At 36.9% G+C, this 13,234-nt stretch overlaps 2 protein-coding genes across 2 annotated transcripts; one reads left to right on the top strand and one right to left on the bottom strand.

Annotated features, from left to right (window-relative positions):
• Positions 1 to 3,004: 3,004 nt before the first annotated feature.
• LOC113356128 (uncharacterized protein At5g49945-like) lies at positions 3,005 to 7,006 on the top strand. The gene is made up of 3 exons (XM_026599142.1): positions 3,005 to 4,169; positions 5,790 to 5,993; positions 6,340 to 7,006. The coding sequence occupies exons 1-3, from the start codon at positions 3,120 to 3,122 to the stop codon at positions 6,565 to 6,567; spliced, it is 1,482 nt and encodes a 493-aa protein (XP_026454927.1). The 5' UTR covers positions 3,005 to 3,119; the 3' UTR covers positions 6,568 to 7,006.
• Positions 7,007 to 10,082: 3,076 nt separating this feature from the next.
• LOC113361246 (COBRA-like protein 1) lies at positions 10,083 to 13,028 on the bottom strand. The gene is made up of 6 exons (XM_026604551.1): positions 12,808 to 13,028; positions 12,610 to 12,689; positions 11,301 to 12,099; positions 10,956 to 11,109; positions 10,573 to 10,850; positions 10,083 to 10,479 (listed from the first exon to the last, which is right to left on the bottom strand). Exons 1-6 carry the CDS (start codon positions 12,881 to 12,883, stop codon positions 10,187 to 10,189), a joined length of 1,680 nt encoding a protein of 559 aa, XP_026460336.1. The 5' UTR covers positions 12,884 to 13,028; the 3' UTR covers positions 10,083 to 10,186.
• Positions 13,029 to 13,234: the final 206 nt, after the last annotated feature.

Below are 13,234 nucleotides of genomic sequence, written 5' to 3'. Positions count from 1 at the left end.
CGTTGTTCAATCAATAAGAATATCCGACCTTTTGGTTGTTGATTTAAATTGATTGACACTTGGATATTGGTCTTTGGTACCTTCCAAGTTGTCTCTCTAGTATTTGATAAAGACTCGTAGGTTTCTATTTGCTTGAGTATATATCAAATCGAGAGATTGCGATATAAGCTCTTTGATATACTTTTTATCTAGATTGAGTCTGACTGTCTAGTTGATTCTCTAGAAAGTATATTGAAGTTTGTCCATACAGATTGCTAAGCGAAATATTGGGTGTGGTTGTTGTACCCCCACTTTTTCACAATTTGATGTTCATTATTTCAGAATTTAATCACGTTCCACATATATAAGTGTTTTGGTAATCAATGATGTCTAAGAGGAGTTTATGAAAGTCATAATAATGCTAGACATATTCTTAAGAAAAAGAAATAATGTTTGAGCATTTGCTAAAGTTTTACAAGGACCGTTGGTGAAACGGTTCATGAACCGTAAGACAGTTCATGAGTCAGGGAGATACAGTTCGTCAACCAGGTTTGCCAACTGTTTTGCGGCTCGTGAACTCAGATAAAAACAGTTTGTGAACTAAGTTATCCAACCTTTAGCCTTTTCGCCGATTTCAGATCACCACGGTTCGTGAACTATCCTGTTCTGAACTTAAGGTTTGCCAACCTTTCTATACTCCAGAAACTCATATATATATATGGATTGCAAGATGGTTCACCATTCTACCCTGAGTCTAACTAACAAAATTTTTAAATTTTTCGCTTTGATGTTTAAAACATTCCCAAATGATAAAATCATTTCTTGTGCAATTTTCAATTGATCCACAAAATTAATTATTGACCAATAAATACTTTTGAACTAATGTTGTTAAGGACCTTTGAACATTCAATGCTTGAATCATATTTTGACATGTTCAACAAAACAAGCTTGACTCAAAATTTCGACTTTACAATAAAATCTACTAGAAGTCATACGACATAGTCTCATAAAGATAGAATGGTGAAGATTGTTAGTAAATAGAATGGTTCAGTCTTCACATACCTTGTTAATGAAGTTCACTAATCGATCTTCAGTCTTTCAGGGTGATGTTTGATATTCAACTACCAACTTTTATACCTAGTCCGAGACTTGACTTAGTAGACTATAAACCAAGATATAGTTTTGATCAACTAACATTCAGAACATGCCTGAGATAAAAAAAAACTTGTGATTTCTACCGAGCAGTGCTCTAACAAAAGTGATTTGGTGCACTAAGTAAATATTCTTTTTTTTTTCTGTTCGGTGTCGTGATTCTACAAGAATTAGGATGAATATTAATCCTTAACGAGTCTACTATTGATTATAGGTGTCTCGCTGAAACACCTTAAGAAACTTACCTATATGTGTATGAAAATCAAGACATTTTCTAAGAAAATAAGACCGTTCTCTAAAGTAGACTCATGAATCCAGGATAGAGCACATTCCCATTAACGTGTTAAGCTACATAACACATTGTTCTCTGAAATCAATATGTGTGAAAATTCTGATTTTATCCCAAAGGGTACTTGGTGCTATATTAGTTTTATTATAGAAATTCGATAAGGCTTTGAATTTCTTACACTAAGTGAATGTTCAAATCTAAAAGATACGTATCATTTGTGTATTGGTTTCTACGGTGATGCTTATTCCCAATTTTGCTTGAACTACGTCGGCTTGATCCCATTCAGGTACTTAGACAGTTACTTGAGTGATGCAACCACTCTAATTATTAAGTTTTTATTTTATTTTTTATGTTTTTGGTTATTGAAAATAAGAGGAGATTTTTGGATATTTTCAATATCATAGAAAATAAAATGATTTTCCTTTTTTGTTTGTCTCTACGATTGGTTAGCATCATGTGCTGAATCAGTAGATGCGATGGATGTTTGTTAGGGGTGAGGAGGCATCTCCAAATGGTGTGATGGTTCACGTAAGATATTGGAAATGAAGAGTCATCTCCAGTATGTATGAGTTCCTTATAAGTAATAATGATTGATTTTTATTCATGAATGAAGAACATCGTCGAAGTTTTCTCTTCTATAAGCATCATCAAAAAATTCTTATTAGTGTGTTCTTGTTCGAGTCAAGATCGTATATGTCTTGAATTCGATAACATTGTTATAAGACTTCATTGTATCATGACAACAATATTCATTTACCAAACTATACTCACTAATTATATTCAGAAGGGTCGATCTTAGGCCAATTAGATTAAAATCTTATGGTAGAAGAATTCCACCTTCCATCTTCGATGTCAGCTCAGCATTTGGAATTGTTGATGGAAACTCAAGTTTTATGATGGAATCATAGAAACGCTAACCCAAACAACGTTTAACGCTAAAAAGAATAACGTTTGACTTGGTCGATGGTATTTGACTAAAATATCAGCATATTCTGTGCTTGACTTACGTTATTCAGAATTACATTTTCCGTATTTAAGCACGCTCTTTAATATAACATTCGCTAGTCAGATTACCATTTATTTGGATTCCACCCACCATTTCATAAAATTATCAAACATAACTTGAAAAGTGCGGATAAGACCAACTTGTAATCCATTAGGCTTTGACGTTCCACACTTCTTCGAAGCTTGGAATAGTTGGATTACGCCGTCAGGCTTGCTCCTAGGCCATGATCCCAATCCACCAAGATCCAAAGTTCCAAACACACACCTTGTTTACTCATTTTTCACACGTAAACAATATCGTTAAAACATCGGTTCTAAACTGGTAATATCGTCGATACATCAGCCATATCGATGTATACCGGCCGAAATTATCGGTCATATGTTTTATCGCCGATATAGTGGTTTTTCGTCTCGCTCAAATACCGAAACCGGTAATATCGTCCGAGATCGGCTACATTGCTCGTACGGTCACAAGTTAGGCCAATTAGGCCATGATATCCAAGATCCAAAGTTCCGAACACACACCTCATTTAGTCGTTTAAGTCCAACTGTCTTTCTTAATAACTAGGGTCATTTACGGCATTCCAACATATATTCCAGTCGTACTAATCATCCCCTTCCCATTTTCTGTACCAACACTTCTCTCCTCCAATCTGTGCGACGGAGATCGAGTGAGAGAGCTCCAACAAAAGCCATGGCGAAATCATTTTGGTACTTGTTAGCTCTACTCTCTCTCCTCTCATTAATCGGTCAACAACTCTCACGCTCTTCAGTGTATGCTGCTGCTGATTTCGAAGGTTTTGGTGATGAATCTGAAGAAGAAGATGAAGATCAATCTGAATCTGATCTCATTACTAATTTTCGATCTACTTCTCCACCTCCACTCTTAACTCAATCTGATTTCAAAAATGATGTTGAACAACAAAAAGATGATGAATCAAAACCTGATTCATCATTGAATTCTCCATCTATTGATTCATCAAAACCCTCGTCAACTGTTTCATTTGAGTATTGGGATGAAGATGAATTCGAAGGTCTTCCAGTTCAAGAACGAGAGCAACAAGAGAAGGAAGAAAAGAAAGAAAACCCTAATTCTGATGTTGCTGAGTCAATTTCTGAATCTGGATCATCTGATTCAAAGACCGATGAATCCAAAGAACGTGTACCATTTTCCTTCTCTCCTCGTAATTTCATTGTTGAGATAATCTGTGTGAGTTTTCTGATTATGTTTGCTGTGAATTACTTTACTGGGAAAAAGGAGAATGAGAATATAGCTTTGTCTTGGGCATCTAGATTTGCAACTAAGGATTCCATATTTGACAAGAATTTTAGTTTATTAGGAACTGGAGATGGGAAAGATACACCATTATTGTTAAAAGAAGGACAAAATGTGTTTAAATTCTATGCAAGTGGGAGGAGATATTGTCAAGGGTTATTAGCAACAATGGAATTAAAAAGTAGACATGATCTGATATCTAGACTTTATAATATGGTTGTTCCATGTAAAGATGAGATTACATTTGAAGTTTATATGAATGATGATTCAATGGATCATGTCATGTTTGCTCTTGCTAAGAAGAAAGCGGCTAAACTTATGCATAAAGAGTTCATGGATCTTCAGAGATATGCTAGTTTCGTACCTACTACACCGACTAATAGGAAATGGGTTGCTGAGGAGTTGGGGGTTGTTACAGAGTCTAGGGAGGTAGCTGGGGATCTCATCACTGAAGCGGTTCTTGATCAGGTAATTATTATGTCTTATATTGTTTTTTCTTTGGTGTTCTTTTGGTTGACGTACTTTATCATAGCTTGTGGATTTAAGTTGTTGTTACTAGTAGGAATAGCTTGAAATGGGATGGCAATTGTATTTTAGTATGAGTAGATCTCAAAATTGTAGTGGTTCTCTTTTAGAACGATGAATATTAAGGTCTGTATAACTGAGTCGGGATTAGAGATTGAGTGGCATATGAGGAGTAATGATCTAAAACGGGAAGGACTTAGGCATTGATAGAATGTTACTCCATTCTATGTCATGGTCTCTCAGATAATACAGTGGAGGGTAATCCCTTCATATTTTGTCCTGGTGCGCATAACTTTAGGATCTTCATGCGCTTACCTGTGGTGATATTCTAACCCTGAGTAAGCTGACTGTTCAACATGATATGTGATATGTTTGGACTGTACATGCAAATGCTATCTGCTAAACTATTGATCATGGATGTATAAGTTAAGTGCTGCAGAACCAGCAGAGCAGAGCCAGCGGTTGCGATTTTAACTTAGAAAATTAAGAAACATTTAACTTGTAGTGTGATATGAATGATAAAACTTCTCTACTGAACTTGCATAATGTTTGCACTTAAATATGTGGATGTATCTAAGTTGGTCCTTTAAAGTTGGGTGGCGATGACCATTTTTAGCCTATATGTGGCTCTACCTTTGAGAACCAGGAAGAAAAGGGGATAAAGGAGTTGGAACTTAAAAGTTGTTATTAACTTTTTCATTTGCCTTTAAGATGTTAGTTTGTGATAGAACATATTATTAAACAGTGTTATGCTGATGTGTGTAACTTAGTTTTGCACCTTTACCTTTTGAATGAATCGGTTAATAACATACTGAAAACGAGAAGAGAAAAAGGATGAAGCTGCTTAATTGGCAGGGTCTGCAGGCCATTGTGCAATATGAAGTGTGAGAGTGGTATTGAGAAAGGGAAATGTCATGCAATTTACTGTTACTCAAATAGTCTTATTATAATAACTTATAGTGTTAATATAAGAACACATTTGTCAGAGTGTATTGGTGTCTGACCTTGTGCTTCTTGGGGATGTCTTTGAAGTTTTAACTCATCTAAACACACCCTATATATGGACTGTATGGTTCAACTGTCTTCAGTAAGGTTGAACCACGAACCGCTTTACTCTTCCCCAACCCATTCAATGTTTCTCTCTCTTCCTGTTGCTGCTTGTTTGAGTGAGGGCTAAGCCATGATGCTCGTTCTGGTACTTCCTGATTGTGCCTTCCTTCTCCTCTCTCCAGTATTTGATACCAAACAGATCATGATCTTCGAAAAGAAATCTTCGGTGTGTTCTTCACGGTAGAACAATACGAGTTTTTTCTCGGTTCATTAAGGTGAATACCTTGTTGTTATAATGAGAAGTTTGGAGTCTTGGTCACTTATTGTAGATGAACATCATGCTAGCTATCATATTATTTCTCTATCTGAAGATAGAATATCTTTGGGAAGTCAGCTTAATCCAAATTCACCGTTCATTTCTTAGATGTTTAACTTGTTCTGTATGTTTGTATATTGACTCTACTGATTTTTATCGACTCTGGTCTGATTATTGTTTAAATTTCATTTTGATAGGTTTTTGGGGATAAAGCATTCGAGAAATTTGGTAAGGGATTCATATCTATGCATTTTTCTGATCAACACCAATCATCACACAGAAAAATGCTGGTATTCAAGTTTGCTCTCCCTGATGCGAAGAACATGGCTGATATGACAAGATTGGTGGCTCTTGTACCTTATTATATTGATTTGATCGGCCGATACAAGCTCAGTTCACAGGTTTGTGATATTACTTGTTTTTCTTCTTAAAAACGCACTGGCAACTCATAAAAACAGAAAGAAAATTCGTAACCATGACTGGACTATACTGAAGCCCATATCCTTCCCAAGTGTGAGAGACTTGTCAACCCATACTCACACCAGGCGCATTTATAGCTTTTAGTCGACTCACTCTTTAAACTCCAAAAGAATAACCAAATCCAGAAGCTAATTCATTAGATTAGGAATTGATGCATGGTATACCTTTTGAATAGCTTACCTCATACTGTTATTCGAAGACCTAAAAAGGCAGAACGGGCCAGTATTGGTTCTTTTTATGACTCCTGCCAAATTGTTTTAACTGCAGGCACGATCTAAAACAGAAGCAGCTAGAAATAAGGCTGCCCAAGAAGTATACAAGGAACTTCGGAGTGCAAGACAAGAAGCTTTACAAAAGAAGAAAGCAGAGAAGAGGAAGATGATGGAAGAGCTCGAAGCTAAGTTGAGTGCCGAAGCTATTAAAAAGAAAGAAGCTAAAGAACGTGCTAGGCAGATGAAGAAGGTGATGCCAAAAGTGAAGATGAGCCGATCTTAGAAGCGATCATGACGACGATGTTATCTACTCTGTCTCAACTGTCAGTTCTCGACAACTCACAGCATAAGTTTTTTACCGAACACTTCCCTCTGATCTTAACTGTCCATTATTATCACGTTTAAATTTTTAGCTTAGCCATTCCTCAACTCTTCCACAGCTTTCTGATTCTTAGAAATGCTCAAAGCATTTTCTTTTGTTAGTTTAGATGATATAAAATTTGGTGAGCAAATTTCCCAGATGTCTTTTGCCTCACTGTAGTGGAGAAGTAGAGAGGGAGAGAGAGAGATAGGGGTAGGAGGCGAGGGAATCCTGTGTTGTAATTTTCCATTTATATGGAACTACTTTGATTTGTTCAGTATTTTTCTTTAATTTGTACCTCTTATTCAGGCTCTTTGTTTAGTTAAACCATTTGAAATGAAATGTCATGTTACTGAAGCTATTAGAAAGAGAAAACAATAAATTAGTTGGCAAGTCTCTTAAAAACGTGCAGGGGTGAGCGAAGTCAAGTTAGCATATGTCAAAGGATCTTCCTCTTAAATAGTTGTTGCCATGCCTTGATGGGTTCAGAGAGTATAAACATTCAGGTGGACGGGGTTATTCGGATGATGGTGCACAACATAATGTAGACGTTTCCGATGATGATTTCCTCGTAAACATCTCGAGGCTCAGCACAAAAATTGACCCTGGGGAGTGGGGACAAGTGTCGAGTGGTTAAGCAAACATCTTGGAAGGAGTCTACCAATATACAAAAGGTTCATGTCCTCGAGATGAAACAAGTTAAAAAATTTGTCCTCAAAATCAAACATCTTGGAAGGAGTCTACCAATATACAAAAGGTTTATGTCCTTGAGATGAAACAAATTAAAAGATTTGTCCTCAAAATCAAACTTTCTAGGGTAAGTGTAGCCTTTATAAGGATAATATGCCTCCAATTTGACAAAGCTTTTCAGCGACAAAAACATCCACCGCAGTGTTTGGTTTTCTGATAGAAAATGGACAAGGAAAACGAGAAGATCAAGAACCAGCTAGCAAAAGGTACTGAAATTCCTACTTACCATCTTCCTCTTAGTGATAATTCTATGGAAATGAAAGCGTATCATCTGATAGTAGTAAAGTTGATGTTGTAGGGTCTGATACTAGTAGTAAAGCTGTAGTCTGTGTTAATAGAAATGGTAAAACCCCTGGTAGTGATAATTACATAATGTGTAATATACTAAGCAGACTTCGAGCAAAACACCTTATGAGGTTCAAGTCTGTATGTACACAGTGGAAATCTATGATCGAAAGAGATTCTGACCTTATCCATTTACAGTATCAATTTCATAGTCGTGATGAGGCACCACTCTTGTTTATCAGCTCAGACCCCTCACCACCAGAAGATGCAGTAGGAGGAACTATTAATTTCACTAGTGTTGGTCCAACTGAGGTTCAGAAATTGGAATTGGATCGCCCTAATTTTGGTATACCTAAACAGACTGTGGCTGGTTTGGTGTGTATTACTGCTGGTGATGAGGCTTTTCTCATTTACAACCCTAGCACTGGAGAGAGAACACCGTGGATCGAAACACCGAATGTTAATGAGAATATTGGCGAGGAAAGAAGACGTGAGGTTAGTTGCATTGCATTTGGATATAGTCCAAGAACAAAGGAACACAAAGTCCTGTGCATATCAACTATGAAGAAAAAAGGAGTAGCAAGAGGCCTATCTATCTACTGCCCAAGCAGGCCTGGATGCACAGAGGAAGATAGAATCTTCTGCTTTCGAAAACATGAGGATGGTATAGAATCCTCATTGCTTAATCATGCTGATGGTTTTGAAGAAGTTGGAGCTGATGAAGAACAAGTATGTGAAGTCTTCACCGTGGGTGAAAATACTTGGCGAAGGATTGATGCAGTTCCACCTTACAGTTTCCTAAGTAAGGTTTCTTATGTTGGCGAGCTTGGCCAATACAACGAAGAAAGCAAATCTGTTTATGTGAGGGGTAAGATATACTGGCGGTTTCGGTATACTAGCAAAGGTGAAGTGTTAATGGTGTTTGATGTTAGAACTGAGAAGTTTCTTGTTATTCCCATCCCTGGATATGTCACTGAGACTCCCTGGAAATATCCACAAACTGTTGAATTATTGGAGGTTGATGGTCATATAGCTGTATTGAACTATACACCAGGATGTCCCATTTCGTTTTGGATACTTGATCAAGATGATGGTAGTAATAAGTGGACATATGAGAAGGTCAAGACGCCTTGTAACTGGAATGGAAATCTTGATCTTTCTATTGAAGCTATTCCAGGTACAGACTATATTATCATGAAAAGACAGATGTCAGAAACTACTTTTCTTTATGATCGGGTCGAAGAAAGGTATAATGCCTTTACAATCAATGAAATGTATGAACTCAACTATCAACCTGGTGAATTGAGAGGGATTCTTACTCTAGCCGACAGCCTCACACCTGTGTGTACAAACCGCTGCAACATGTTTTGAAGGAGACTCATTGTTTGCCTATTTCATTTAAGTTTCAGGCACTTTAGTGTAGATGTACTTGTTGAAGTCTTAGGTGGGCTGGTTGAGTCGAAGTAACTTATATCTTTGCAGTAGGTAGTAGAAGGTATTTTGAGGTCGCAGGTGTGCTGGAGTTTGTTTAGAGTGCTAGTATCAATTTCCATTAGGGGATCAGAAGAATCATTTTGGGTTGCTGATGATATCACATTCCTTTGAGGTATCGTAAGTTATAACTATTCCGTTGGGTTATAGGCTTTTACGTAGAGGTTTATGGCTGTTAACTGTGCTTCTAGAAGTTTAACTACAGGAGTCTGGAGTTCAGGACTATGTTCTGTGATGGTTTTCATTTTGCTATTTTGATGAGTGAAGCTTCTGCTCACGTCTCAGTAGTTTAGGTGTCCCCTTCAAGCAGGACTATGGATTTAGTTAGTGGCTTGGTCCTGTTTCTGCTTGTTGCTAGCTTAAAGTTCCCCGAGTCCTGTAATCTCTATCTTTCTTTTAGTATGTTAAAAGTTGATGAGAACTCGATATATCGTTTCTTTTGACTAGATTGCGTGAAATCTTTCATGGAATGCATGTCTCTGATATTGTTCAAGACCCAAGTCATATTATCTTTTTAATTGTGTTAGATTTTTGTTTCACTGGTTATAATTCTACATTGATGCACTCATACGGATTGATGAGGCACTTCAAAACGAACTCGGTAAATCAAGCTGAACTAAAAAAGTTTGACGAATTTTCCCTATAATGAAAGGCATACAACTACAAATTGATAGTCCTAAATTTTGCAATAGAGATTACCAGGAGTGCAAATTTTGGTGGTGACAAGGGGTGAAAATCTGAGCAACCTAAAAAACAGTCAATGTTTAGCTTATCTTACTGAATCAAAATATAAATTTCATGTTACTGAACAAAACTAGTCCTTTGTCAAGCTGCCTGAATCCTGGTTATTGGGATAAACTGCACTGCACTCATAAAATTACGCACCATCTACACGAGAAAAAAGGGCATTAACGCGGGATAAAGTATACGACTGAATCAATTGAAGTTATCTGTGCAACAAATCTGTATTACAAAATGATTAACCAGAGTTCTTCCAACTAGGAGTAGAGGCAGGTTAATACACAATATAAAGGGGAAGCAAGAGTAGGAACAAAGAAAAGAGAATTGGCCTACTGTTGCTAGAAAGTGAGAAGCTACTGTTTGGAAGTCTAGGGTATTGATCTGGAGGAGGCATTACACAGGCATCACCATTGAAGCTTATTTTTATTGGGAAAGCAAAGCCTCCGCCAAATGAAAATCCTGGATCTTTTTTAAGTAAAATCTCTGTTTGTACATTTCCAGCTTCTACTGATGATTGCATTAACATGTTATTGTAAAATGGAATTCCCCAAAACATTCCAGTATCATCTGCAACAAGAGTATAACCAGAAAGTAGCATTAGAAGCGAGCACAAATATGACTAGAAACCCACTGAATTTTCACAGAATAATAAGAACTTACTTGTGGGAAACACTAATAACGGCTTGTAGTTGAAGCTGAATACTTGAACTAAACTCTTCAAGTTTGGGTGTTGCACAACTAAACTCCAATCGGAGTAGTTCTTGACGAAATTGAAGTTGTGCACGGTAACCTTGACTCTCCAATAGTCCTTATAACTTGTTTTGACATGCCAGTGAATCCTAATTGGGCACATATGTTCTGTACACCTGACTTTAGGAGGAACAACTTCATCCTCACTGTGTGGAAGTTCTATTAGAGGCTGCAGATCTTTTGTGGGACTGTTAAATACCACAGAAACCAACCATTGTTATAACGAATGAAAACGTAAAGCTAAATTTGGTAATAGATACAAAATGTTAGAGAGGTTAGTGAATATTAATTACTCGATGCATTGTTTAGTTGGATCTCTACGACAAGCACAACTGCATGTAGGGCATTGAACGATTGTATCGTTGTAGAATGAAGACATTGAAACACAGCATGTAGGGGTTTGTGATGCCTGCATTTGCGAGTAGGTACACGTCAATTTCCATGTATCTGCAAAATTAACAACTCATTTAGATTAGAGAAGCCAAAGAAACAACAACATTAGTGAAAAGCTTCAACAAAATAGGCTACACACTGCACAATAGGACGCTAATTAACAATTTCCGTTTATATATACACACAGGAAGTAGAAATACATGAAAAGGAATGAAAGGAATTTCTAGGACAATCGATATACTTACAGAGAGCTTGTGTTTTACGACGACCCTTATCCACAAGAAATTTAGTTGGTGCAACCCGCTCTGGGGGTCCACAAGTATAACCAGGAATGCCAATACTGAAATTCTGAGGTATAATCATATCTACTGGGTCTGGGATTTTTGCTGTAGTGTTCGTATGACCATCACCTGCATCGTAACCAACAGCGTCACTACCTATTAAAACTCTCTTCTTATGACTATCATGAAACTTGTTCTTCATCTCCTTTTCTTTCTTCTCGCCGTCGACTCCATCAACATTAAACTGATGCTTTTTCTTGTTCTTATCTTCCCCTTTTTTCTCGTGATTCTTATCATGACTTGCATCTTTAGCCGGAGACTGCCTCTTATCTTTACCCATATCACGCTGCTTCTCATGTTTATCACCATCATCAGGTGGTGGTGCAGCTGGTGCAGTTTGATTAACACTGGGTTTTGCAGTGCCGTTAATAATCTCCATAAACAGTGCCTTTCCAACGGACATTTGAAAAAATGCTCCATGTTTCGAAGGATCTTGGATTTCTGTTGTTAATACACCACCTTTGCAACAATTACTTGTTTGCATATTATAAGGTGCTCCTGGTAATAAATCGATAATCACTGGTTGCTGCTCACAAGTGTGTGGAGGTGCACTTCCTTTAATTCTTGTACAATCACCTTGTTCTGTTGCTTCTGCTCCTAACATACTCCATATTACTTCCTTATTTTGCCATGTCCAACTTAATGCCCAACCAGGTCTTTCTATGTGTCGAAATGCTTGCTTATTAAGTATAGAGATTTGTGCCTGTACAAAAACATCATGTTACACTAAGCCATTAAAGCAGAAATAAGAAAGAATAACAAACACCAGGCTACATCACTCCCTAGTACAAAAATATCTACAAACTTTAGTTCAGTGGAGAGTCGAATCGCTGACCCAACGATATAACCTGGAGTCTGATTTTTGACATAATTTAAATGGGACCCACTAGAAAGAAACATTCTTTGTTTCTTACTAAGATAATCAGAGCCGTTAAATTGTAACCCTCTTCCAATACCATTCAACGGCAGAGATGATTAAGTCAGATGTTTACCCTAACCAAAACAATAAAATTTTCACTAATTAGGTTCCGGATTCTACGAAGAATATTGTTTACTACCTGTAAAGTCAAAGATTTCTTAATTAAATTTGCATGAGAAACCTCCTAACATGCACCGATTTCGAAAATGAATTTGAATCGTTCAAACCACTGAATTAATTCCATCTTTGGAAGAATCAAAAAAGGAAGAACAGAACTAACAAAGAGAAACTTACATTGTATGTATCGTCTACCCAAGTTAGGATATCCCATTTGATTTCTATCACCCCATGTGGATCCAATTGATCATACCCATCTGACCATCATCAAAGCACATCACTCATCATAAACTTTTTTAATATATGAGATTAGAACAGTAAAAACATCAAATGTTTAAGAAACTAATTAGGAAACATAAAGAAAAAAATTATTACCAGCTTTGTAATTGTGGAGATGAAAGAGTAAGGAAGAACATAAGAAAATGTATCCAAAAACACTAGAAAAACCCATTTGGTGAGAGATCACCACTCAATTGAGAACTGTTTAGAGAGATTTAGAGAGAAAAGAGATGGAGAAAGAGAGATGAGAAGAAAGGGTATACATAACGAGGATGGCATGTAATAGTTGTTATAGAGTGTATAGAGGAAGAGTGAGATTTCATTTCTCTCTAAAAAAAAAAAAACAAAAACAAAAAAAAAAAACAGACGCGCATATATATATATAGAGTGTCAATTAATGACACTAAATGCAGTATATGTGTGTGAAACTGAAGAGCGCCATGGCTGCGATGTGGTCGGGCCACACCCATTTTGTACGTGGCCCTTCTTTATTTTTTGACACATATTCAACCAAAAAACTTTT

This window comes from Papaver somniferum, chromosome 3 (assembly GCF_003573695.1).
Source record: "Papaver somniferum cultivar HN1 chromosome 3, ASM357369v1, whole genome shotgun sequence".
NCBI classification, from domain to species: Eukaryota; Viridiplantae; Streptophyta; class Magnoliopsida; order Ranunculales; family Papaveraceae; genus Papaver; species Papaver somniferum.
The sequence above is the reverse complement of the archived record's forward strand: the minus strand, read 5'-3'. Positions and strand labels throughout refer to the sequence as shown.

Excerpts from the sequence above, each read along its gene's own strand:
- LOC113356128 (XM_026599142.1), top strand. The coding sequence starts at position 3,120 with ATGGCGAAATCATTTTGGTACTTGTTAGCTCTACTCTCTCTCCTCTCA. Across the intron at positions 4,170-5,789 it reads CTGAAGCGGTTCTTGATCAG|GTTTTTGGGGATAAAGCATT; the intron begins GTAATTATTATG and ends TCATTTTGATAG. Across the intron at positions 5,994-6,339 it reads GATACAAGCTCAGTTCACAG|GCACGATCTAAAACAGAAGC; the intron begins GTTTGTGATATT and ends TTTTAACTGCAG.
- LOC113361246 (XM_026604551.1), bottom strand. The coding sequence starts at position 12,883 with ATGGGTTTTTCTAGTGTTTTTGGATACATTTTCTTATGTTCTTCCTTA. Across the intron at positions 11,110-11,300 it reads TCGTAAAACACAAGCTCTCT|ATACATGGAAATTGACGTGT; the intron begins GTAAGTATATCG and ends TTAATTTTGCAG. Across the intron at positions 10,851-10,955 it reads CCAACTAAACAATGCATCGA|TCCCACAAAAGATCTGCAGC; the intron begins GTAATTAATATT and ends GGTATTTAACAG.